Source organism: Loxodonta africana, chromosome 9 (assembly GCF_030014295.1).
Source record: "Loxodonta africana isolate mLoxAfr1 chromosome 9, mLoxAfr1.hap2, whole genome shotgun sequence".
Taxonomy (NCBI): domain Eukaryota; kingdom Metazoa; phylum Chordata; class Mammalia; order Proboscidea; family Elephantidae; genus Loxodonta; species Loxodonta africana.
In genome coordinates this window covers 60,242,752-60,270,270 of record NC_087350.1, presented here as the reverse complement: position 1 = coordinate 60,270,270, position 27,519 = coordinate 60,242,752, and the positions used below count along the sequence as shown (strand labels likewise).

General features: G+C 43.6%; 1 protein-coding gene across 3 annotated transcripts in view; it reads right to left on the bottom strand.

Annotated features, from left to right (window-relative positions):
* Window positions 1-27,519, bottom strand: part of ASTN2 (astrotactin 2) — a 1,052,667-nt gene that overhangs the window by 446,568 nt on the left and 578,580 nt on the right. For all 3 annotated transcript variants that reach the window (XM_064291547.1, XM_064291548.1, XM_064291551.1), the window contains one exon: window positions 13,002-13,152. In XM_064291547.1, coding sequence (XP_064147617.1) covers window positions 13,002-13,152 — 151 coding nt within the window. The remainder of the gene's footprint in view (window positions 1-13,001; window positions 13,153-27,519) is intronic.

Sequence of the window (27,519 nt, the reverse complement as noted above, 5' to 3'; positions counted from 1 at the left end):
TACTGTAAAAACTCAACTACAACAAGACAAATAAACCAATTAAAAAATGGGCAAAAGATATGAATAGGCACGTCACCAAAGAAGACATTCAGGCAGCTAACAGATACACGAGGAAATGTTCACGATCATTAGCCATTAGAGAAATGGAGATCAAAACTACTATGAGATTTCATCTCACTCCAACGAGGCTGGGATTAATCCAAAAAACACAAAATAATAAATGCTGGAGATGCTGTAGAGAGATTGGAACACTTATACACTGCTGGTGGGAATGTCAAATGGTACAACCACTTTGGGAATTGATTTGGCGCTTCCTTAAAAAGCTAGAAATAGAACTACCGTACGATCCAGCAATCCCACTCCTCGGAATATATCCTAGAGAAATAAGAGCCTTTACATGAACAGATATATGCACTCCCATGTTTACTGCAGCACTGTTTACAATAGCAAAAAGATGGAAGTGACCAAGGTGCCCATCAACGGATGAATGGATAAATAAATTATGGTATATTCACACAATGGAATACTACACATTGATAAAGAACAGTGAGGAATCTGTGAAACATTTCATAACATGGAGGAACCTGGAAGACATTATGTTGAGTGAAATTAGTCAGTTGTAAAAGGACAAATATTGTATAAGGCCACTATTATAAGAACTTGAGAAATAGTTTAAGCTAAGAAGAAACATTCTTTTGTGGTTATGAGAGCAGGGGAGTGAGGGAGGGTGGTAGAGGGGTATTCATTAATTAGATAGTAGATAAGAACTACTTTAGGCGAAGGGAAAGGCAACGCACAATACAGGGGAGGTCAGCACAACTGGACTAAACCAAAAGCAAAGAAGTTTCCTGAATAAACTGGATGCTTTGAAGGCCAGTGTAGCAGGGGCAGGGGTCTGGGGACCATGGTTTCAGGGGACATCTAAGTCAATTGGCATAATAAAATGTATTAAGAAAACATTCTGCATCCTACTTTGAAGAGTAGCGTCTGGGGTCTTAAACGCTAGCAAGCAGCCATCTAAGATGCATCAGTTGGTCTCAACCCACCTGGATCAAAGGAGAATGAAAACCACAAAGGACAGAAGGTAATTACAAGCCCAAGAGACAGAAAGGGCTTCATGAACCAGAGACTACATCAGCCTGAAACTAGAAGAACTAGATGGTGCCTGGCTACAACTGATGACTGCCCTGACAGGGAACACAACAGAGAACCCCTGAGGGAGCAGGAGAGCAGTGGGATGCAGACCCCAAATTCTCATAAAAAGACCAGACTTAATAGTCTGACTGAGACTAGAAGGACCCCAGTGGTCATGGCCCCCAGACCTTCTGTTGGCCCATGACAGGAACCATTCCTGAAGTCAACTCCTCAGACATGGATTGGACTGGACAATGGGTTGGAGAGGGATGCTGGTGAGGGATGAGCTTCTTGGATCAGGTGGACACTTGAGAGTATGTTGGCATCTCCTGCCTGGAGGGGAGATGAGAGGGTAGAGGGGGTTAGAAGCTGATGAAATGGACATGAAAAGAGAGTGGAGGGAGAGAGTGGGCTGTCTCATTAGGGGGAGAGTAATTGGGAGTGTGTAGCAAGGTGTATATGGGTTTTTGTGTGAGAGACTGACTTGATTTGTAAACTTTCACTTAAAACACAATAAAAATTATTTAAAAAAAGAAAAAGAAAAAAAAAAAAAAAGCAATGATGTCACTTTAAGGACTAAGGTGCACCTGACCCTGGCCATGGTATTTTTAATCGCCTCATATGCATGCAAAAGCTGGACAATGAATAAGAAGACCAAACCGAAGAGCTGGTGCATTTGAAATATGGCGTTGGTGAAGAATACTGAATACACCATGGAGTGCCAGAAAAATGAACAAATCTGTGTCAGAAGAAGTACAGTCAGAATGCTCCTTAGAAGAAAGATTGGTGAGACTTCTTTGTCTCATATACTTTGGATATGTTATCAGGAGAGACCTGGAGAAGGACATCATGCTTGGTGTCTTAGCTATGTAGTGCTGCTAACAGAAATACCACAAGTGGGTGGCTTCAACAAACAGAATGTTATTCTCTTGCAGTTTTGTAGGCTGGATGTCCAAATTCAGGACCTCAGCTCCACAGGAAGGCTTTCTCTCTCTGTCAGCTCTGGAGGAAGGTCCTTATCATCAATCTTTCCCTGGACTAGGAGTTTCTCAGCACAGGGACTCCAGGTCCAAATGACGTGCTCTTCTCCTGGCACTACTTTTTTAGTAGTATGAAGTCTCCCTGTGTCTCTGTTGGTTTCTCTCTTTTATATCTCAAAAAAGATGACTTAAGACACAACCTAATCTTGTAGACTGAGTCCTGCCTCATTAACATAACTGCTGCTAATCCCACATCATTAACATCATAGAGGCAGAATTTACAACACACAGGAAAATCACATTAAATGACAAAATGGTGGCTGGTCACACAATACTGGTAATCACAGCCTACCCAAGCTGACACTCATTTCTGGGGGACACGATTCAACTCATAATACTTGGTAAAGTAGAGGGTCAATGAAAAAGAAGAAGACCCTCAACATGAAGGACTGACACAGTGACTGCAGCAATGGGCTCAAACATAGTAACAACTGTGAGGATGGCACAGGACCAAGCAACATTTTGTTTTGTTGTACATGGGGTCGCAAGGAATTAGAACAGACTCAAAGGTACCTAACAACAAAATTATTCACACCTGTTAGTGTTATCAATAATAATGTCTGAAAATCAGTACTTCTGATGAAGGTATGAATACAGAATTCTCTGTGGACCTGACTGAACAGAGGACAGGTAACACTTAGATGAGGGTACCACATGTGAGATATTCCACCCTTTAAATACTGTTTCCCAATCCAGGAGTCTCTGAAATATTTGTCATAAAGATGTCTTGCCTCCTGTTTCTACATGTTTAAAAATATTTTTTAAAAACTTTAAAAAGTGGCAAGCATCATTCCTCTAATTTTGGATTCTGGCAGAACCTGTGCCCATTATACTCTGAATTTATCACAAGCCTAGTCACGGATCTGCAGGGATGGCCTCAGCCTCAAGAGTCCATTTCTGGGGATGAAGAACTGCTCTCCAGGGCCCAAACCCCACTGGTCCTCACCCCTGCTCCCCTGGTGCAGAAGGGCTGGGTGCCAGCACAGACGAGGCCAGGCTTCCCCTGGTCAGCAGTGCCTGGGACGTGCTCCAAAGTGATTTCTCACTCTGCCGACTCTCCTTGTGTGTCTTCCTGTCCCTCCTGAGTTTTGTTTCCTTTAATTACAACCCAATTTAGTCATTAAAAGGGGAGGAAGGATAAGGGGTGGATAAAAGCAGCTGATCTCCCCCTAACTGGACTAGATGGTAAGAGGTGCCTGATCTATAAAAAAAAAATTTTTTTCTATAAGAAATGACAATTCCTATCTTTGTTCATCTTGACTTTTTTAAAGGCAGCATCATGTTGTTGCCTCTCAGCCTCTCAGGCCAAGCAGGGATCCTATGGTCCTTCCTACAAATTACCTGGGAGGCCAGATGGCTTTCTAGGTCAAAATGGAAAAGGAAAAGGTGGGGGGGGGGGCGGGGTGGTGACTCGGTGATTGGTAGGGGCTAGGGGAGTGGGAAACCCTGTTGGCATAGTGGTTAAGTGCTACGGCTGTTAACCAAGAGGTCGGCAGTTTGAATCCACCAGGCGCTCCTTGGAAACTCTATGGGGCAGTTCTACTCTGTCCTATAGGGTCGCTATGAGTCGGAATCGATTTGGCCGCAATGGGCTTAGGGGAGTATGGTGCGGTATGAGATTAGTCTGGAATTCAGAGGCCGGGCTGTGAACTGACACCAGAAAGGCACCTCCTAAATAATACCATTACTCCTAGGATCCAGTGACTATGCAAATACCTCTGCCTTGCTCAACCTTATCTTACTAGGAAGACCCTAATCCAACTAGCACTGGCCCTCCTTTCCAGCCTCCTTTCCCGCCTCCTTTCCCACTATCCTCTCCTCATATGCCAGCAGCCTACCAGGTGGTTTCATTTTTCTCAAGTGTAAAATGGAGATAATAATACTACCTAGCTCAGTGGAAAAGAGGAAGACCCTCAACGAGGTGGATTGACACAGTGGCTGCAACAATGAGCTCAAACATAACAACGATTGTAAGGATGGCTCAGCACTGGGCAGTGTTTCGTTCTGTCGTGCATAGTGTCGCTATGAGTCAGAAACGACTCGACGGCACCTAACAACAACAACAACCTAGTTCATAGGATTACAGTGAGAATTAAATTGCTTAAAATAAGCAAACTGCTTAAAACAGTGCCTTGCCCTCAGCCACCATATGGGTGGTTGCTCTTATATTACTGTATTAGGCTTTCTCTTCTGTAAGATGGATATAATAATACTCATTTTGGAGGACAGTTATAAGCATAACCTGCCATGAATATAAGCAAATTAGCACATAGTAGGTACTTACTGAGGCTCAGTTCTCTACCACCACTTCTAATCCCCCCTCCCCCTCCCACCCAGTACTCACACCAACCCTCTTATTCTGCAGAGGAACAAAGTAATTTGTTCAAGGTCACACTGCAACCCTGCTACAGTCTATCTAGTCTTTTGAACCAGTTTGTAAAACAAGGTATGCTCTTGTCTTTCTATCTCGTGCTGGATACAGAAATGTTACTAAATAAGCACTTGGAGTAACATAGTGGCAAAGCTGATACCACAAGGCCACTACTATAAGAAGGGGGTAACTGGGAGGCAGAAGCCTTTCCGTTCAATTTTGATTCTATTGCTATCCCCCTACATGAATTTGAGCAATTTCTGCATCTTTCTAGGCCTTTGTTTTTCTGTCTGTATAATGGGAGGGGTGCTTGCCTGGGTAAGAATATCTCTAGGATCACTTTTTGCTTTGGCAACCCTTGTCTAAGAGTCCCTGACTATAGGTAATTGGGTAGATTAAACATGGCCACACATTGTTTACTACTCCTCTATTGACATATGAAGTCTAGTCCCCCCCTTGAATCTGGGCTGGCCTTATTAATCTGCTTGACCAAAAGAATGTGGTAGAAATGATGATCTGGGACTTCTGAGGCTAGGTTCTAAGAAGGCTTGAAAATTCTGCCTGGGTTTTTGGAAATGTGATCTTGGGATATTCCCTTTGCAAGCCCAGCCTCCATGTTGTGAAAAGTTCCAACCAAATGGAGAGCCATGTCAACAACCCCACTTGCAATCCCAGATACAGCTGGTATGAAGTGTCAGCTACCCCAGTCCCAGCACCAGACAGGTAAATAAATGAAGGGACATCTTGGAGGTAAATTCTCCAGCTCCACATATTCCAGCTGACACCTTGTGGATCACAGATAAACCACCCAGCTGAGCCCTTTCCCCATTCCTGACTCACAAAACTGTGAACAAAAAAAGAAAAGTCACTGAGTTTTCAAGTAGTTCGTTATACAATAATAGATCATTGGAACAGTGAAGGTGAGCAGTGCTTTGACATTTCAAAAGAGACTGAAAAGGCTGTATTCTAATCATCAGATTGTCTGATATTGTTGTTGTCATTGAGTCAGTTCCGACTCACAGCAACCTGAACGAAACACTGCCGGGTCCTGTGCCATCCTCACAATTGTTGCCATGTTTGAGCCCATTGTTGCAGCCACTGTGTCAATTCATCTCATTGAGGGTCTTCCTCTTTTTCACTGACCCTCTACTTTACCAAGCATAATGTCCTTCTCCAGGAGGGACTGATCCCTCCTGATAACATGTCCAAAATATATGGGATGAAGTCTTGCCATCCATCCTCGCTTCTAAGGAGCATTCTAGCTGTACTTTTTCCAAGATGGATTTGTTCCTTCTTCTGGCAGTCCACAGTATATTCAATGTTCTTTACCAACACCATAATTCAAAGGCATCAATTCTTCTTTGGGCTTCCTATTCATTGTCCAGCTTTCCCATGCATACGAGGTGATTGAAAATAGTACATCAACAGGCAATTCTCTGATATTAGGTCAAACAAAAGGTCCATTCCACGCTGGGAAGTGAGGACAACACAAAGGAAAAACATGATTGAAACACTTCAGGGAGCAGCCGTTACTTAGAGATGGCGGTGCTAGTCTCCTCGACACTATATCTTGATTAAGTGCTCACAGTATTTCTTTGTTTTTGTCCTCTATCTTGATTAAACTTTTGCAATGCTTATATTGTCACACAAAATAAATGGAACCATGGCTTACATTTCAAAACATGCCTTGCTGTCATCATTATGTTTGTCAAATTTATAACACTTCTATTGGATAACAATTTTTTGCTCTGGAAGACTTTGAAGGGGAATACAAAGCTCCCTCTCTTTTCTGAGGCTTCGTTCATTACTACTTCAATTCCTGGTCAAGAGGTGAGGGTTTCCTTAGAAATAACTGAAAATAACAGACACTCCTTTCTAGACTATCTACTGTATCACCCCTCAGTATTATCTTGCACCTTATATTACTTTTTTTATTGTTGTTACAAAGTATCACAAACTTTTTGGCTTAAAATAACATAAATTTATTATCTTACAGTTCTGTAAATTACAAGTCTAACACTGGTCTCCCTGGACTAAAATCAACATGTTGTCAAGGCAGTGTTTCTCTCTGGAGGCTCTAGTGGTGAATCCATTCCTTTGCCTTTTTTCAGGAGTTTAGGTGGTACAGTGGTTGAGAGCTCAGCTGCTAACCAAAAGGTTGGCAGTTCAAATCCACCAGCAACTTTGCAGGAAAAAGATGTGGCAGTCTGTTTCCATAAAGATTACAGCCTTGGGCAGTGCATTCTGAGTTGGCATAGCCATGGCAACATGTGACATGTGTCTGCTGCCTGCCTGTGGCCTTTTTGCTGCTGCCCTGGACCACCATGCTGACCACAGCCTGGCTACTCAGCACTGCCCCATGCCCTGCAGGGATCCAGATGAGACCTGGACCTCTGCCGCCAGCCTCGATGTTGGCGCAGTTTCCTGCAAGAGTTACACAGTTGCGCTGCCAGTACAGTGTTGCACTCCCATTGACATTAGAGGGAATCAAAGACCATGTTCTTTTTCTTTTTATTGTGCTTTAAGTGATAGGGTCGGCACTGGGTTTTTTTTTTTTTTAAGTGAAAGTTTGTAAATCATACAAAAATTTATATACACCTTGCTATATACTCCTCATTGCTCTCCACCTAATGGGACAGCACACTCCTTCCCTCCACTATCTCTTTTTGTGTCTATTTGGTCAGTTTCTGACCCCCTCTGCCCTCTCATTCCCTGACCAGACAGAAGCTGCCCACATAGTCTCATGTGTCTTCTTGATCCAAGAAGATCACTCTTCACCAGTACCATTTTCTATCCCATAGTCCAGTCCAATCCCTGTCTGAAAAGTTGGCTTTGGGAATGGTTCCTGTCTTGGGCTAACAGAAGGTCTGGGGACCATGACCTCTGGGGTCCTTCTAGTTTCAGTCAGATCATTAAGTCGGGTATTTTTACAAGAATTTGAGGTCTGCATCTTCTGGCAGTCCACAGTATATTCAATATTCTTTGCCAACACCATAATTCAAAGACATCAATTCTTCTTTGGGCTTCCTTATTCACTGTTCAGCTTTTGCACGCATACGAGGCTCCCTCAGGGGCTCCCTATTGTGTTCCCTGTCAGGGCAGTCATTGGTTGTAGCCAGGCACCATCTAGTTCTTCTGGTCTCAGGCTGATGTAGTCTCTGGTTTATGAGGCCCTTTCTGTCTCTCGGGCTCATAATTACCTTGTGTCCTTGGTGTTCTTCATTCTTCTTTGCTCCAGGTGGGTTGAGAGCAATTTATGCATCTTAGATGGCCGCAGGACGGTGTTCTTTATGTCTTGAAACTCTATGATAAAATAGAGAGTTTGGACCAAGTGGAGATTATCATGGCCATGGAGGATGAATTTGGGTTTGAAATTCCTGATGTGGATGCAGAGATACTGTATTACAGATAAGAAGGATATATATGAATAAAATATCAGACCATCTTTCTTCCCTGAGAGAAGGCTCAGATGACTCTGGCGAGCGTCTAGAAGTGAAAAGGCATATTGATACCATTGTTGACTTTGACAGAGTAATTCTGCTGGACTTGTATTTAAATTGCCTAAGTGTTTTTCCCTTTGAAAATAAATCTATAAAACTAAACAATAAATAAATAAATAAATAAATAAAACTAGATTACAGCCTTGGAAATTCTATGGGGTGGTTCTGTTCTGCCCTATAGGATTGTTATGAGTTAGAATCAAGTCCATGGCAATGGGTTTGGTTTTTTGGGTTTAAGCACTACTTCCAGAGACATTCCTTGGCTTGTGCCCCACTTCTTTCACCTTAAAAGCTAGCAATGTTGCATCTCTCGGATTTTCTCTTCTGCCTCCCTCTTCCATATTTATGGACCCTTATGGTTTACACTGAGGAGCTGTGGTGGCACAGGGGTTAAAGTGCTTTGTTGCTAACTGAAAGGTTGGTGGTTTGAATCCACTAGCCACTTCATGGGAAAAAGATGTAGCAGTCTGCTTCTGTAAAGATTTTCAGCCTTGGAAACCGTATGGGCAATTCTCTCTGTCCAACAGGGTCGCTATGAGTCAGAATTGATTCAGAGCAATGGATTTGGTTTTAGGTTTGGATGATTACATTGGGTCTGCCCTGATAATCCAGCTTAGTCTCTCTGTTGTAAGGTCAGATGACTAACAATCTTAATTCCCTTTCCAGCTTTGCCATGTAAGGTACCTGTGATGGTTAAGATTGTGTGTCAATTTGGCTGGGCCATGATTCTCAGTGTTTTGGCAGTCATATAATGTGATCACTTCCCTGTTGAGATTTGATATGTGACCACCTACATGATGGGATCTGCTGTGAGTAGCCGATCAGTTGAAATGGAGTTTCCTTGGGCATGTGGCTTGCATTGAGTGTGGGTAGATGTTTAGGCAGGGCTCGAGGGTTTTTGCTCATTCTGGATCCTGCAGCTGGCTCCTGTTGGTCTGACCTCCGGTTCTTGGGACCTGAGCTAGCAGCTTACTTGCTGTCTTGGCTGCCGATCTTAGGACTCATCCATCTTCACAGCCTGTGAGCAACAACCCTGCTCTCCAGCCTGCTGATCTTGGGTTCACCAGCCTCTGCTGCTATGTGAATCAGTAGAAGCCTCTTTCCTGACCCAAGGGTTTGGGATGTTCCAGCCTCTACAACCGTGTGAGCCATTTCTTTGAAATAAATCTCTCTCGGTCTCTCTCTCTCTATATATATTTATAACTTTACTGGTTTTGCTTCTCTAGAGAACCCAGCCTAAGATAGCGTCATAACATATTTGCAAATTCTAGGCATTAGGATGAGAACACTTGGTGGGGAGGGGAGGTGCTGGTGGTAGAGGATTATTCTGCCTACCTTATGCCCTATGACCCTTCCTAATTACACTTGAGCCTACATTACCTAGGAGAAGACTACCATAGCAGAACCAGAAAATGAAGCAAAAAATTGAAAAAAAAAAATTGGGATGGGGAGCTTCTGAAGGGAGGTCTAGATAGAAGGTGTAAATAATAATAATGCCAGAAAAGGAGAATGATAGCCAAGGACCAGATAAGATAGGAAGTGTCAGAATTAAGAGCCAATGGCTCATCACCGATGGCTCCCTTATCCCTTGAATTTAATGTTCAGGAAGAGGTGGGAGACATAAAACATACATTGACAGGAAGTACTGTCCACTATCAATGGATGGATCAGAACAGAAATGGAATTAATTTATAGAAACATTATAGGAAATTACATATGTTGTGCTTTTGAAATTGTGTGGCCCCTACATATCACATCTACTACATAAAAACATCAGTAATTGTGATTTAATCATCTCACATATAAATGGCACTTTGTAGATCTCAAATCATTGCCAGTTATATTCTTTGATTTTTGGAAAACCTGTGAGTTTAAGAACTATCTCCCTATTGAAAGATCAAGAAACTGAGGCCAATAGGTCAACATAGATTCAAAAGCCAGTCAATGACCAAGTCAGGACTTAAGCCCAACTCATCCAAGCCAGCTTCCTTGCATGGTTTCATGCCATCATTTTATCTCAGGTTGATGGGAATGCAACCCAAATTGCCCTGGTAGCTAAAAATGATATTGAAGACAAGACACGGCCTTGATCCTCCCTCCTGCCATCTGGCTGTGAGACCTTGGAAATTCACTCTACTTTCTGAGCCTGATTTCCACACTAGTGGGGGAGTCCATGAATTGTTCAGGGGTGTTGTGCAGATGAGTTATTGAACGTGAATATGCTTTGAGAACTCTAAAGTGTTAAAAAAAAATAAGGTATTATTATTTTTATACCAGATGGAATTGTTTGGGGTGGGGACACTGTGAAAACAAAGTTACTCTTTGCAGGCATGTTGGAGAGTCTGCACAGAAATAAAAGAGATTTTAAATCTCAGTGTAAAAGTGGGTATTACCCTGTCTATTCCGAAGGCACAGAGGAGAGCTTGCCTTCCATCCATAGAATCCTGGAGTTGCAGCTTTAACATTAGATCTTTAATCTGGAGAAGAAAGCTTTTGACAACCTCATCAGACTGTTGAATTTTCCCTTAACCTTCAGGGAACTCATGTTCTTGTTCTCTCTCTCTCTGTTTTTTGTTTCATTTTTTGACTTTTCTCCAGTTTATATTAGCTGGAGAGAGACCCCCGCATACATGCACACACACACTTTTCCCTCCTCTCTGCATTCTGAAGTTTCATTTGTCTGAGACATTGATTAAGCTCCTTAAGGATAAGGAGTGTAATTAGCTGAGGAAAGACAACTGATGGAAAAAGAAGAAAGAGGCAGACAGCTTAATCCCTTCAGAAAAGTCAGCCTCCTGTTTTGGAGACATCACTGATTTGGGACATGCTTTTGAGTTCTGCTTGGCACCAGACTAGCATTATGACTTGGGTAAGTCCCGCTCTCCTTCACTGGGCCTCAGTTTTCCAATATGCAAAATAAAGGGGTAGGATGCAATATTTTGAAACAGACAGCTGCTGATGTGTACCAACCCAACATCAACAACTCATTTTCCTGTTGGTAACACCTACTTTTCCTTGGAAGTCTCTGCCTTCTCCCAACTCAATGGCAAGCTCCCGGCCCAGGCTCTAGGTGTGAGTGGTTCTGGGATGGGCCCAGCCCTTTCCCCTGACCACAGTGACTGGCACAGGGATGGGCATAAGAACTAAGTTGGCCCAACAAGACGGAGCCTTTTGGACTTTGACTAGTGGGTCAAGGAAAGAGGTGTTTTTGTACCCCAAGACACTGAGCTTGCCTGAGAATGGTACTGTGGTGAGGAAAGCAGAGCTTAGAGGAAAAGGCATCTGGTCTCAATATTTTTTGAGCCCCTCAATCTAACAGTTTCAGACTTCCTCAGTTATTTGGGCCAGTATATTTCTTCTTTTTGTTTAAACTAGTTCGAGTTGCATTTCTGTCACTAGCAACCCTAAGAATCCTAATCAACAGGAGACAAATGAACTCTATTTATCTACCTCTGAGTATCTGTTTATCTTTGAATCTAAAATACAGTCTCATTGCATCTCCTCATACTATAGAAGCTTCTTCTTTGTATTGGTCTTCCGGCTTTTGTCTGTTTCTCCAGCTGGTGTGTAGGTGCTTGAAGGTCAGACTACACATTCTAGTTCCCTCAGAACCCCTTCAGACAGCCTAGCCCAGAGTAGGCTACCTGGCCCCATCTCTCTCCCTTCCTGTACTTTTTTTTTATTCCTCGTTCACTGAGATAGGTATTGTTGGGGTATTAATCTGAATCAACAGAGTCCCTGGCTTCTCTCTCAGTTTATTTGGGAGAGATAAACTTGAAAATCCATCTATGCTATAAAGTGTTCGAGGTGATATAGTAGATGTGGGTACATAAACAGTGATGATCCCTAGAACCACTCGGTACTTCTCCAAAGGGAAAGATTTCAAAAGGAGACACATCTGGGAATATATCTATCTGTTTGCTACATGGGCTGGCAGAACAATTTGTTCTAGGCAGAAGGAATGGCATGGGCAAAGGCGCTGAGGCATTAAATAGGCAAGCATGTTTGGAGATCTGCATCTAATTAGCTCCACTGGCTATTGCAGAAGGAAGTAAAGTGATGAGAGATGTGACTGCAGAGGGAGTAAGGACTAAATCAAGAAGGGCACTGAATTCCAGGCTAAGGAGGTAAGTCCGTAGGGCAATGCTTCTCAAGTGTGCTTCTAAGACACCCTAACACACACACACACACACACACACACGCACGCATGTACACACATACTTGTTGAAAATCCAGGTTCCTGAACACATCTCCTTCTATAGAATTGAAACTTCTAAGGGTGGAACTATGGATCTGCATTTTAAACAAGCACCCTAGGCAATTCCTATAAAACAACTCATCATGTTTGAGACTCCTGTAGTAGGCAATGGGGAGCCTCATATATCTCTTCCGTGTCCTTATTCCATATTTGATACTAAAACTCCATGCAAACAAGGGCTGTGTCTCCCTCCCCTCCGCACTTCAGCTGAGTCACCACCACTCTTTTCATAATTTAAGTTAGCCCATCATTTGCAGCCACTTCCAAAAGCAACTTTCCAAGGGAGGCTTCCAAAAACCCTAAGTTTCAGGGGAAACTTTCTCTTCTGGACCATGCCAAAGCACATACACTCTGTACTATTAACATCTCATTGGTGCGTATCCTACTGTGTTCACAGAGGCAAGACATGCCACTCCCAAATAGACTATAAGCTTCTTGAGGCCAGGGGCTCTCCAGGATCTAATGCTGGGTTGCTTAGGTTCTTACAACTCATTTCACTCTTCCAACAATTCCTTAAGATAGTTTAATTATCCTACAGATGAGAAAACCAAAGCTCAAAGAGGCAGCCTCATTTGCTGAAGGCTACACGGGCAGGAAGTGTGAGTAGTGCCATCCTCCTTGGCCAGCTCCTCCCTCATGGGGGGAGACTCCAGAAAGTGCCTTGGCACCTGGGCAGCACTTGGCCAACAAGCACTTACCACACATCCTGAAGAGTCCACCTGGCGGTCAGACACGCACTTGAAGTTTCGAGTGCAGCCCCCATTGTTCCGGGAGCAGTCACGAACTGGCCCAAAGGAAGACAGCAAGTCGTTGATGGTTTCAAAGTACGTGGACAGCATCGCTTCTTCCCTTGGAGAGAAAGGGGATGGTTAAACTCCAAAGAGATCTGCATCATTAGATTAAAAAGATAACAATCATAAAAAAATGCATCATTAGATTAAAAAAAAATAATAATGCACATTTATTACATTGATGCCATCATTTCTTATATATATAACCAGGAAAGCAATATAAATATTTAAAAATAAGAAGAAATAATAATAATAAAATCACCAATAGGTATGGCCTCACTTGACACAGTGCTTGAGTGTAGTTGCGATACAGAGAAATGGACTTAGAGCTTTATACTCTTTATTTCATTAATCCTCATATTTCTGGGAGGTAGGTATGAGATTTTCATTTTACCAATGAGTGAACTATGGCTCACAGAGATGTGAGGCATCTTGCTGAAGGCTACCCAGATTGTAATGTTTGTACCAAGCTCTACCCGAGTTCAAAGACAAAGTTCTTCCCACTGCATGACATTTAACTTGCATTATGTGTATTTCTACAGGTTCCCAAGCTCCCCATAGCAACTCTGAAAAATGAGCACATTCCTATTATTCCCACTTTATGGATATAAAACTGAAGCTATAAAAGTTTTGGAACATACCCCAAATCACATACCTACCCCAAATCACAGTCTATAAACAACAGAGCCAAGATACAAACACTGGTCTATCCGACCTTAGCACACGATTTTTCAGACAATTGCATATAAGTTACACCATCAAGAATGGTAGCAATAACCACCAGAAAGGTCATGGCATTCAGGCAAATGCATAATTTTCCCCCAAATGAGGTTCTCAACAAATAGGACTAGACTAGACACCACAATCCACAGGTCTGTCAAAATTCTGTACGAGAGGCGCTCCCTTGGGAAGTTCCTGGACTCTGGTTTTGGGGGTTATTGTTGTTGTTGGGTGCCACTGGGTCAATTTTTGACTCATAGCAACCCCATGTGACAGAGTGGAATTCCTACATGGGGTTTTCTAGGCAGTAATCTTTACAGGAGCAGATCACCAGGTTTTCTCCCATGGAGCTGATGAGTGGGTTTGAATTGCCAACCATGAGGTTAGCAGCCAAGGGCTTAACTGTTGCACCACCAGGGCTCCTGGGGTATTCTAACACTGGGACATCTAGGGTGCCTACGGTTGCAGGAGATGTTAGTGGAATGCCAGAATCACAGGCAGTGGGAAGAGGCTCTCTATATTCTTCCATGAGATGTGTTTAATGGAGTCCAGAGCTCTGAAAGAAGGGAGGGTGTAAGCACATGTAGCAGGAAGAGGCCAATGAGCACTATTTCTGGTGTCTCTGGACCATTCTTCATCTCTTCTCCTATTTCTCTCTCCTCAGGCTTGGAGCTCCAGGTTTTGGTCTCCTAGTTGATTTCCTACCTCCGGTGTGAGCCCCTTTGGGCCCATCTTTCATACTGACCGCCAGTGAACTTGGTAAAAATCCCAGCTCTGATCAGATATTCCTCTGCTCAATAAAAAAATAAATAAATAAATAAAATATATATATAGCAGCAAATCTAAATTAATTACCTTGGCATTCAAAGCTCTTCATAATCTGGTCTCCACCTACCTGTCTGGGTACTTCTACCTTGTCCTCGTGTTCTCTACCCACTAACCACAGGGCTCTTCTGATTCCTTGAACACATAATCTTAGGTCAGATTCCCTGGAAGCAGACTTTGAGAGTTGCATGCAGGAGGTTTACTGGAGAGCTCTCTTGAAAGGTGCACTTGCAGTAACTGAGGAAGACAGGGCTGGGCAAAAGAAGAGGCTGAGCTGCAATGTGGTTGGATTTAAATCCTCAGTTGAACCTGCAGGGAGTTCTGGACCTGGGACAGCACTTCAGGAACATCCTGAGTTGAAGCGAGGGATTCAGCCCTTTGCATCCCTGTATCAGCCAGTCCTTTCTAGGAGGGGCATTTCCCTGTGGCTGAAGGCTGAAGGCAAATGACAATGAGGGCTGAAGCTGTGGGCCATCAGCTGCTGATATTCAGAGCTGAAGGTTGGGTGCGTAGCCCTGAAGAGGGGATCTGGGTATGTATCTTTCCCTTTCTGAATCCTTACTCATCGTCTTCTCTCTGTCTGGGATGCTCATCTCTAACTTCTCTACCTAATGAAATCACAGGACTCTTTCAAAACTCTGTTCAAACCTAATGAAATCACAGGACTCTTTCAAAACTCTGTTCAAATGCATTACTTCATTTTATTGCATATTGCATAGCATTTAAGGAACCCCTGGTGGTTCAATGGGTTAAGTGCTCAACTGCTCTCTGAAAGGTTGGTGGTTCAAACCCATTCAGTGGCTCACAGGAGAAAGATCTGGCAGTCTGCCCGTGTAAAGATTACAGCCTATGTGGCAGTTTTCCTCTGTCACATGCAGTTACTATGAGTAGGAACTGACTTGACAGCACCTAACAACAACATGTACTAGGCACTGGGAATTCAGCAGGGACATCAGACAAAGTCCTTACCTCCACAGGACTTACTGTCACCTCCCTTGTGAATCCTTTTCTTCTTCCCCAATTCAAATTAATTCCTTTTCCCTTTGAGCAATTTGCTCGAACCTGTTACCCTATCAATCTTAATCACCAGGACTAGGGTCTCCCAGAGAGACTATGAGGTTTTGGAGGGCAGGTCTCAAGATTTACTTCCCCATCTTTATTCCCCAGCACAGGGCCTAGTAAGAATACTTGTTAAATTAACGGCATTCAAATGAAAGAAAGAAACATGGGAAGGCATGGGTGCAGTCTCCTCCAATAGGTAGTTTTACTAAGAGAAGGTTGTTGTCTCTCCAATAAGATACCTTTTACCCAACTCTGGGTTCCCATTCCAAACCTTCTGTGTTCAGGCTGGAGTACAGAAACAAAGAACAAGAGCAAGAGCTGCCAGGATAATCCCTGGCTTCCTAACTTCATACAGAGTGAGGTCAGGTGACAGGTGTATGGGGAGAGAGAATTAACAGTTCCTGAAATGAAGCTCCTGGGAGACTTGTCACTTTTGAGTCATGGAAAGAGCTAAAGACTCTGGGAAAACAGTAAGGCTATTAAAATCTTAGTACCCTGTCATGGATTGAATTGTGTCCCCCCAAAATTATCTGTCAACTTGGCTAGGTCATGATTCCCTTGTATGATTGTCTACCATTTTATCTTCTAATGTGATTTCCCTATACATTGTAAATCCTATCACTATGATGTAATAAGATGGATTAGTGGCAGTTATATTGATAAGGTCTACAAGATTAATAGTGTCTTAAGCCAATCTCTTTTGAGATATAAAAGAGAGAAGCGAGCAGAGAGATGTGGGAACCTCATACCACCAAGAAAGCGAAGCCAGGAGCAGAGCGTGCCCTTTGGAACCTGAGGTTCCTGGGCTGAGATGCCTCCAGACCAGGGGAAGACTGATGACAAGGACCTTCCTCCAGAGCCAACAGAGAGAGAAAGCCTTCCCCTGAAGCTGGCACCCTGAATTTGAACTTGTAGCCTACTAGAGAGTGAAAGAATACATTTCTCTTTGTTAAAGCCATACATTTGTGGTATTTCTGTTATAGCAGCACTAAGATATAACTAAGACACACCCTCAGAGGGATAAGAAGAAATGGAGAGTAAAACAGATGAAGAGACAGGGAGGAATAATTTGAGAAAGTGAGAGAGCAAGAAAAGAACATGTAGAGAAACTACTAGAAAGAAAAAAGAGCAACAGAGAGGCAGAGAAACACAATCATCTGGAAGTAGGTAGGTAGATGGATAGAGGAAGACATGACTGATAGACAGTACACGCACAGATACATAGATACACTGATACATAGATGATAGCAAGAGACAGAGAAAAAGACATATGGAGGAGTCTCATATATATAGAGAGAGACAAAAGGCCAGGAAGCTATTGGCAGAAAAAAAAATGTGTGAAAAAATACAGAAAAATAATGGAGACAGAACAGGAGGAAGAAAGAGGGAGAAATAGGAATAACAAACAGACAGATCAAAGGAGAAGGATGAAGCAACAAGGAAAAGACAAGAAATGCATGGAAGCAAGGAGAGAATGGAAGTTGGGGGGGCAGGAGAAGAAAAGGAAGGAAGGCAGAGGGAGGAAACAAGAAATTTGAGAGAGAGAGAGAGAAGACAGAGTAGGAAAGTAAAGAGAAAGACTGAGTGGAAAAGAACCTACACCGAACAGAGACAGAGAACACAAAGGAAACAGAGAAGAAAGAAACAAGCAAAAATACATCACCTTCCCGTGGAACTCAGACAGCTCAGGCTACACAAATAAGGAGGCTGTTGGCTTTTAAAAGGACTGATTCTGCATAAACATCAGTTATGTGAAGGGAACATTACTTAAAACACAAAGACTTGACACAGGAGCTGTTACTAAGTCAAGAGAAGTGACTGTGTCAGGCAAGGAGACGAAGAATCTGGGCACACAGAGAGAAAGAGCTTACAGCAGATGCTGGCATTTTCTTAAATCAGAGACTCTATCCTTCATTCCCACTGCTAAGTTCAGGGTTTGGGGTTTATTGGTTCTTAGAATTGCCTCAATAGCAAGGGGCAAAGGGATCAATATGATGGCACTGGGCAGAGGTGGGGTGGGGTGATGAGCCTCAAACTGGGGAATTAGGAGACCTGGATGAAAGTCCCAGCTTTGCCAGACATCACTATCATCACCAACATCATCTTTAGCATCACTGATTTCCTCAGCACCTGTTACGTGCCAAGAACAGAGCTCAGTTCTTTACCCCTGCTACTTCCTTTACTTTTCACAATAGCCCCATGAGGTTCAAAATCTTACTCCTACTATGCAGCTGGAGAAAGTGGGTCTTAAGGAAGCTACATTCCTGGCTCTGGTTCACACAGGCAGGAAGCTGTGAGACCAGGGACTGCATTCAGGTTTGCCTGACATCCAGTCCTGAGGTCTCCACGCCGTGGTTCCACTTCCTTAACTTATTCTGTGTCCTTGGGAAAGTCAGAGCTCTCGGAAGGGTAAAGCCAGGGAATCTGTGTCCAGTTCCCCATGTCTTAGAGGGGAAAGACTCAGAAGGGCAGAGTCTGTCCTTTGTGTACCTTCCAGAGCCTAACGTCTGGCCTGTGCATGTGGCCCACACTAGCCCCAATCCATGTGGAATGAAAGGAAGAAACACATTACACTATAGACAGTCTCGAGCTCTGTCATCTGACTTGTAGACAACTTGTACTTGCCCTTTAATGTTACATAAATTTGCCCTCACTAACTACAGGGTCGCTCTCACCTAGAATCCACTAGAAAGCAAGGGGTATGGTTTTTTGGTATGAAATGATTGAAATCAACCCCTGTTCAGAACAAATTCTTCATCACAAATCCCTTCACTTGCTGCACATGTAATTTTTAAATCACTGAAAACACTTCGAGCCTTTTCTTGCAGTAAAACCAAAAACCAAAAACCAAAAAACCTGTGGCTGTTGAGTGATTCCGTCCGACTTACAGCGACCCTATAGGACAGAATGGAACTGCCCCATAGGGCTTCCAGGGAGCACATGGTGGATTTGAGCTGCCGACCTCTTGGTTAGCAGCAGTAGTTCTTAACCACTATACCACCAGGGTTTGAGTAAGGCTAAATAAGAACTGTATGCCCCTGTTCTGACTTACCTAAAAATTTGACTTAAAGGCTCAAAGACACAATTAGGAATGGACCTCGTTCAGAACCCGGCGACTGCCTGCACTTTGCTGGGCTGCCATAACCAAGTACCCCTGTCTTCTGTAAGGTGGGAATATAATATCTTGTTTCTCTCACAGCCTCATGGGATTATTGTGAGGATACAATGACATGATGCCTACAAATGTGTTTGGCAAATTCTAAAACCCAATGCAAATTAACTCAACATTCATTCACTCAACAAATATTCGAGCACCTCCTGTGTGCCAGGTACCAAACTGATTCTTATTCTAGTTCTGCTTGGTCTCTCTGTGCCTGCTGCTTTACTTCTTAGGTCTAGATGTTGTCTAAGGTGTTCTCCAAGCACGTCTCTAACTCTGACATCCTAATTCTTTTCGTTTGCTAGTACTAGTTTCAAAACTGAGTCAGACAGACCTCACAAAGCTGAGTGGGGCTGCCATCCCCTCATTGCTTGGTTGCTCGAGTGCAAATGCGTTGCCTGCTCCCATTTGGCCCAGACAGCCTGAGCCCCACTCAGGGTGAGCATTAGGCCGGGCGGCTGAGAACAGATGCTGACATGGCCCACTGATAAGCTCCAGGAAAGGTCTGTGTCACTCACAGAGAGGTGGGAATGGATGACTCAGGGCAGACACAGTGACAAGCCCCTCATGGATGCGGACTATTTATCCCTTGGTAACAATGGACGGGAAACCCTGGTGGCATAGTTGTTAAGTGCTACGGCTGCTAACCAAGAGGTCGTCAGTTCGAATCCACCAGGCGCTCCTTGGAAACTCTATTGGGCAGTTCTACTCTGTCCTATAGGGTCACTGAGTTGGAATCGACTCGACGGCAGTGGGTTTGGTTTGGTGGGAACAATGGGCAGCCTTGTGTTTCCTGCGCTCCCAGGGAGGAAGGGACCCAGGGCAGTTGCTTGGTAGGAAGCAAGCTGTCCCCCCTTGACTCACCCCACCCTGGGGTTTAGGGAGACTTCTCAGTACCCAACAGCAGGAGTAACAGCATAGAATAGCAGATATAAGGGCAGGTTTGTCTGGAGTCCCAGCTTCACTGGCTACATGGCCTTGGGTAAGTCTCTTAAACTCTCTGAGCCTCCATTTTCTCGTGTGAAAAATGAGGATATTAATACCTAGCTTAGCAGAGTTAGCATGAGGAATAAATTAGATAAGGTATGTAAAATGCCCAACATACAGTAAGTGCCTAATAAAAAAAAAAAAAAAAAAAAACCTGTTGCCATCGAGTCAGTTCCGCCTCATAGTGACCCTATAGGACAGAGCAGAACTGCCCCATAGAGTTTCCAAGGAGCACCTGGTAGATTTGAACTGCTGACCCTTTGGCTAGCAGTCATAGCACTTAATCACTGTGACACCTAATGACTAGTATTAATTAGTACCGTTTGGCATCCCTCAAAGTTACAAGTATCATACCTTGAGAATGTAATGAGTTCAATGCAAGAGAAGGGAAGGAGGATATTGTTCATTTACTCATTTAAATTTTTTCATTGATGTCTAATTCGTCCTGGCACTGGGCTAGTCCCTGGGGGACATATAAATGGATGTAGCATAGCAGCTGTTGGGAAGGCAGGAAAAAAAAAAAAAAACAAACTAATCTAGCAAATAAAACTGGGGCTATTAGACTATAAAGGAGAAGTCCCCAATCCAGACCCAGGAAGTGGGGGGTCAGAGAAAGCTCTGGGAGGAGGTCATATTAAACCTGAGACAAAAAGGATGAGCAGAAATTAGCCAAGGAAATAGGGTGGTGTGGGGTAAGATCACTCCAGGCAGAGGGAACAGAACATGTTAAGGCCTGGAGGTAGGACGAGTATCCCCTGAGTCGGGAAACTTCAAGCAAAGCAAGGAGGCTGGAGTGTTGAGGAAGAGGTGAGGTGTGGCAAAGGTTAGAGAGGGCTTTGTGGGTCAGGCCATGATGACTGTGGACTTCACCTTGAAAACTATTGGCTGCCACCAAGGGATTCTAAAAGCAAAGGGATACCATAAATCTGTGTTGTGCAAAAATCATTACAGCAACAACAATAATAGTTAATGCTTACTGAGAATTCGTTATGTGCCAAGAAGTACATTGAGCAATGCATGTGTCTACTCACACAATCCTCAAAAAACACAATGTGGTAAATGATTTTATCCCAACTTTATAGAAAAAGAAACCAAGGCACCATTTTGAGGATTAGGCTGTTTGAAACCAACTGAAAATAACGTAGGTAAAGCATTAGCACAGTGCCTGGCCCATGTTAACTGCTTTATAAAGATTGGTTGATACAAGGCTTCCAGGCAGAGGAATAGGAATGAGCTGGTACAAGCCACAGGGAGGCAGATTTGGGCTTTTCAAAAGGCACAGCTATTCAGCAATAGGAATGCTACTTCCCAAGGTACTGCTGCTGGTATGCAAACTGAGGATAGGCGACCATTTTCTGGGATGGTTGTACAGGGAGTCAAAATCCGCAGGAGGGAATGTACTGTATCATGATGATAGTAACAATAACAGTAACTAATATTTATTGAAGGAGCCCTGGTGGCACAATGGTTGTAAAGAGTTAACACGCTCCACTGCTAACTAAAAGGTTGGAGGTTCAAGTCCACCCAGAGGCACCTCAGAGGAAAAGGCCTGGCAACCTACTGCTGAAAAATCAGCCATTAAAAACTCATTGGAGCAGAGCTCTACTCTGATACACGTGGGGTCGCCATGAGTCAGACTCGACTTGATGGCAGCATGGATTATCTCATTTAATTCTCACTGTAGCCCCATACCAAACCAACAACTAAACCCATTGCCATTGAGTCAATTTTGACTCATAGCCACCCTGTAGGACAGAGTGGAACTGCCCCATAGGGTTTTCAAGGAGTGACTGGTGTAGCCCCATAAGACAGTGCTATTATTTATCCCTGTCTTATTGATTAAAAAAGAACTGCACACACTCACACACACAACCTAGTGCATATAGAGGCAGGGGTCTCATGTCACACAGTGAGTCAAAGCAGCAGAGCCATGGCTCCACCCTGGGTGTGTCTGATTGAACCTGCTACTTTCCTGCCTTCCCTTTTAAGCTGCTTTCTCAAAAAAAAAAAAAAATTTTTTTTCTCACTGGAATATTCTGGGACTGATGTTCCAGCTGACACTTATAATTCCCCTTCCGCTAGTAATTATGGCGTGCACTAATTTAGGTCATGAATGTACACTGCTGTGCTGAGTGGTCTCAATAGCTTCCTGTGTCTTGTGCCTTTGAGTATCTTGTGCACTCCCTGGGTGCTGAGAATCCTCCTTGCTCACATCCGCTGGCCCACTGGGCATGCCGCAGCTGTTCACTGAATAAGTACCGGCAGCAAAGGAGGAGAAGGGAACAAATAAAGCCCCTCCACTGTGTGGTCTTGTGAACAAAGAAAAAATGATTGCCAGCGTCCATTGTCCATCTCTAAAACGGGACAACTGTATTCAACTCACAGGGTCTTGTGAGGTTCAATGAGATAAGAGATGTAAAAGACCCTCATCGCCATCAGGCCCAAACCAAGCCCTCAATAAAGGGCAAAAACTATGGCAACTGTTTTATAAAGATTAGTTGATTTGGAAATGCAGTTGTTCTTTTAACAAATATTTGCCCAGCACTTAGCACGGAGTGCGATGTTAGTTATACAGAACAGAGCAGAACAGACATGGGCTCTGTCCTCCTGGAGCTTACAGGCTCACAGTCTAGTTAATGAAATGGAGTCACACGACAAGTATCTGCACCTATTTCTCTCTCTCTTCCTCTCCTGTCTCTCTCACTGTCTCTGTCATCTCTCTCTCTCTATATTTATATCTATAATTACAAAGAAGCCCTGGGGGCACAACGGTTAAGCCCTTGGCTGCTAACCAAAAGGTTGGTAGTTTGAACCCACCCAGCTGCTCCATGGGAAAATGACCTGGCAATCTGCTCCCATAAAGATTCAACCAAAACAAAATAAACCCATCCCCACTGAGTCAATTCTAACTCATAGCGACCCTACAGGACAGAATAGAACTGCTCCATAGGGTTTCCAAGGAGCGGCTGGTGGATTTGAATGGCCAACCTTTTGGTTAGCAGCCGAGCTTTTAACCACTATGCCATCTAAAAAAAAAAATACAGCCTAGAAAACCCTGTGGGGCAGTTCTACTTGTCACATGAGTCAGAATTGACTCAATGGCACTTAACAACGTAAGTACAAACTGTGATAGATGCTTAAAAATATAGGGTGGCATGACAGCATATGGCAGAGGGACCAGTGTACTCTAGATAGTCAAGGGCATGTCCCTGGGGAGTGTAAGGCCCTGAAGCCAAACCAGCCCATGGTCTTTGTCACCAGGCACTTTCCCCAGGAGTTCCTCCATGCATGCCCCACCCCCCCATCCCAGCAGGAAGTGACTGAAGTAGCCTGCAGTCCATCTGACTTCTTCCACAATCATTCCTCTGGCAAAAAACCATCACCTCCTCCTTTTACTTGTTCTGACTACTCAGTCGTAGCAATTCTCCTCTTCACCCAGACCCCTTTCTCCTGCCCCTTGCAAAACCCATCATTATTTTAAAAAGGAAACAAGAAAGGTTCTGCGACAAATGCAGCTCAGGGTTTTTTAACTCAGGCAATACCCACACAGAGTCACTGAGAGCTCTGCACAGCTCTCGTCTGGGGAGAAGCTCGTTAAGTGGGCTCCAGAGGTGGGGAATACTTGGTTCTCAGGGGCAGTTGCTCAGAAAGCTAGCACCTTGCCCCAGCCAGAGTGGACCCCGCTCCCCAGTGAGGGTGGGAGGCCCTGGTGGTCAGGGGCAGCAGAGGGGGTGGCCTAGGGCATAGAGAGCCACCATTCAAGAGTAAACCAGCTGTGCCTCCAGCAGAAAGAACACCAGCCTGGAGTTTCAAGACCTGGGATCTGGGTCCAGCTCTGCCTCCCTCTGCTATGTGGTGCACTTTACCCTCTCTGGGTCTCAGGTTCTCCACTTATACAATGATGTGATGATCTTTAAGGATCCCTCCAGTTCAAATTTCTGATAACATTATGTGGCTTTGTAAGAAGGGTGACAATGTTCCCAACTGCTATTTTATTCTCAGAGATGAGGTAGAAATGTAAGAGTGGAGACAGAGAGACAGAAAGAGAAACAAAGAGAGAACCTTTTATTCCCACAGTTTCACACCTGAGGAAATCAAGGGAGCTGCGCAGTCAGCAGGGAGAAATACAGCCGTGTTACCATGAGGAAGGTCTGAGCTCCTACCCAGGCCCTGCCACTTATTAGCTGAATGAACTTTGGCAACCTATTCCACCTCTCCAAGTCTCAGTTTCCTCATGCATAAATCAAGAATAATAAACCTAATAGCAGTTCATAATAAACCTTAATTCTTAGGGTCGCTGTGAGGATGACACGAGGTAATAAAAGTTCTTTGAGGAGCAGGGACTTTGTCATGCTTACCGCTGTAATTCTAGTGCCCAGGTCAGTGACTGTGGCTCATTGCACGGGTGCCTACATTTCTACTGGATGAATGAATGACTGGAAACATATATGAAGCACTTTGCACGGTGCCAAGCACATAACAAAGACCAACATAAACTTGCTTTTATTGTTCTGGCTACTCTTACTAACCATAGCCTGCTTTTCATCAATCCTGAGAACCAACCCAAAGCTGTTGCCATCGAATCGATTCTGACTCATAGCGACCCTACAGGCCAGAGTAGAATTGCCCCATAGAGTTTCCAAGGAGTGCCTGGCAGATTTGAACTGCTGATTTTTTGGTTAGCAGCCTTAGCACTTAACCACTACGCCACCAGGGTTTCCATCCTGAGAACGGGGGTTCTTAACTTGATGGCAAGGATTCGTTTGATAATCTGGTGGAATTTATGAGCCACATCTTAGAACAATGCCTTTAAACACATAAAATCAAATGCAAAAAGAATTACAAAAGAAACCATTTATCAAAATATTTTTTAAGCCAATTGCATCATAATAATGTATGTGCCTCTTTACTGACACATTAAAAGAAAAAGATCTAATAGCATATGTGATAATGGCCATAAATTTGAAGTAGTGATGAGTATAAGCTACATTTCAAGACATTTACAATGAATGAAAAATCATATAAAACTATATGTGATTTCTATAGGTGACAAACTCATAGGCACTGTTAACACACCCATGTTTGTTGCCTGTTTTTATAATTGAAGGAAATGCTAAATTTCAGTGAGAGGTCAATGAAAGAAAATACATAGTAATTTTCCAATGTAATTTCATGGACCTCCAGCATGAACCCCACATTAAGAACCCCTGTCAAGAATGACACTTTAATGGGGGAAGCTTTTCCTTGAATATCTGTGGCTTCGTCGATGAAATCAGAAGCTTGGGTCCGGTTATGAAGAGACAGGAAATTAAAACTCAGCTATGGTCACAGCAAAATAATTCCTTCTTGGAAGAACGCATACAATGTGGTGAAAGGAGAACAGACTTTGGTTTCAGAAAATTCGTGAAAAAATGTGTGTCCTTGTACAAGTCTCCCTTGTCTGAGCCACTGTTTCCTGAGCATCATTGCAGTGCTTCCTGGAGGGGCAGCTGGGAGACTGGATGAGGTAAACAAAACAATGAGATAAGCTTTGCGCAAATATGCAAGTATTGTCCCTCTCTGCCTTCTGTTCTGTTTAGGGTGAGAGACATTTAGTACAGCCACTTACACTTCCTGAAAAGTTTCTGAAAAGTTCCAGGGTTTCAGAGGAATGGGGGCAGGCAGCATCTGTGGCTTCCAACCTCATAAGCTTCTCCTTAGCTGGTGCTTATCAGGCTCACCCTGCTAACAAATCCCCTTTGTTTTTCAAGACTGTTATGGACTGACTTGTGTCCCCTAAAAATATATACTGAAGTCCTAACCTGTGAATGATGACCTTGTTTGGAAATAGAGGATTTTTTGTTTGTTTTTATTTTTTATCAGTTAAGTTAAATGAAGTCTTATCAGATTAGGTGGGTCCTAGCCTTAATCTATTCTGAGTGGTATCTTAAAAAAGGACAAAACAGAGTCATGCACACAGGGGGAAGACACCATGTGAGCATCTGTCTACAAGGGAAGGAATGCCAAGAAATGACTTGAGGCTACCAGCAGCTGAAAGAGACAAGGAAAAGGTGACAGAAAGATAGCACAGCCCTACTGATGCCCTCAATTCGGACTTCTAGCCTCTACAACTGTGAGAAGATAATTTTCTATCCTTTTCTGCAGCCCTAGGAAACTAAGAGTCCTATCTTTTCATTCACCCCAGACAAATGCATCACATTATCTACGTCCTCACTGAGTGTTGAATACGCTTTACCATTATTAATAATTGAGTAATAACCAAGACACTACCACTCTTATGTTCCACTTTGGTAAATTCTTCATCTGCATGACTTCCTATAATCCTTAGCATAACTCTGTAAGAGAGGTACATGCAACTCCACTTACCCATGTGAAAACTGAGGCTAAGGGAGATGGATGCAGAGATCTGCTTCAGATCATATAACCAATCAAGATTCAAAACCAGCTATGTCTGGCTTTAAAACTGGGGGCATTTTTAACTTCCATGCCATCGTATCACCAATTTCAACCATTTCATGCAGCATTTATAGGCCAATTTCACTGTGAGCAATCTAACAGGCATTCCACGGCTTAGACTGGAGACAGGTACGGTGGATGTGTAAGCACAGAAGGAAGGAGGGATTGAGGAGAGAGAAGATGGAAGAAGACAGTGGGCTTTATTTCCCCCTAGACTGAGTTTATAAAGGCTGGGATTAGCGTTACTTATCACTGCACCTCCAGGACACACCACAATGACACTAAATAGGAAGGTGGTAAATATTTATTGAATAATTGAGTGAATAGATGGATGCATAAACAAACAATGAAAGAACTCATTGAGGAATTAATGAAGGAACCAATGCCTCTGGCCCAATTTCCTGGTAAGTAAGCTTGTAAATGAATCCAAACTTTCAAGAGCTAAAGGCCCTGTACCCTTGCTGGCTCCTTTCATGGGAACAGTCTTTGGGGAGGTGAAAAGAGGAAAGCAAAGATCAACCTGAAACTCTCTACCCTTAAGACCCCTGGAATCCCAACACCACTGAAAGCATCATGGCGTTCCCCAGACTTGACATTCACAAGAGCAGCCACCAGCCTGGAAATACTCTCTCCACATGTATATTTTAAAGAGGCATCCTTGTACACCCATGTGCTATGACTACCTGATGACTAAAGACAACCACAGTCCTGTGCTCTCCAGGTCTCCACACATGGCCAGGTTCTACCTTGTGGGCGGGGATACAGGGAGAAATTCAGCAAAGATCCTGAAAGGGAATGGGCTGAAGCTCTGTGGGAACTGTAGGGTAACAGGGGCAGCCTAAAGCTAGTCATTTGTCATTCCTAAATGCTCTTAACCAAGATGGTAGAGTGGAGTAGTGGAAGGGGCATTGGACTGGGAGTGTGGCCACTTGCTCATTGTGATTATGGGCAAATCCCTTCCACTCTCTGGATCTCATTTTCCCCATCCGTGAAAAGAGAGTTCAACTTAATGATCCCTTTTGAATAAACTCCCGCCTTACCAAGTCCAAACCTTTGTTTTATTTGACAGTTGGAATAAAGGAAAGAAAGAAATGGGGAAAGGAAGCAGTTTGAGGGACCAGAAAACATTCAGGGTTGAGGTAAGAAGAATTTGAGTTAGAGTCCCAGCTCCACTCGTACCCTACTGTGTGACCTCTTGACAGTCTCTTGATCTCT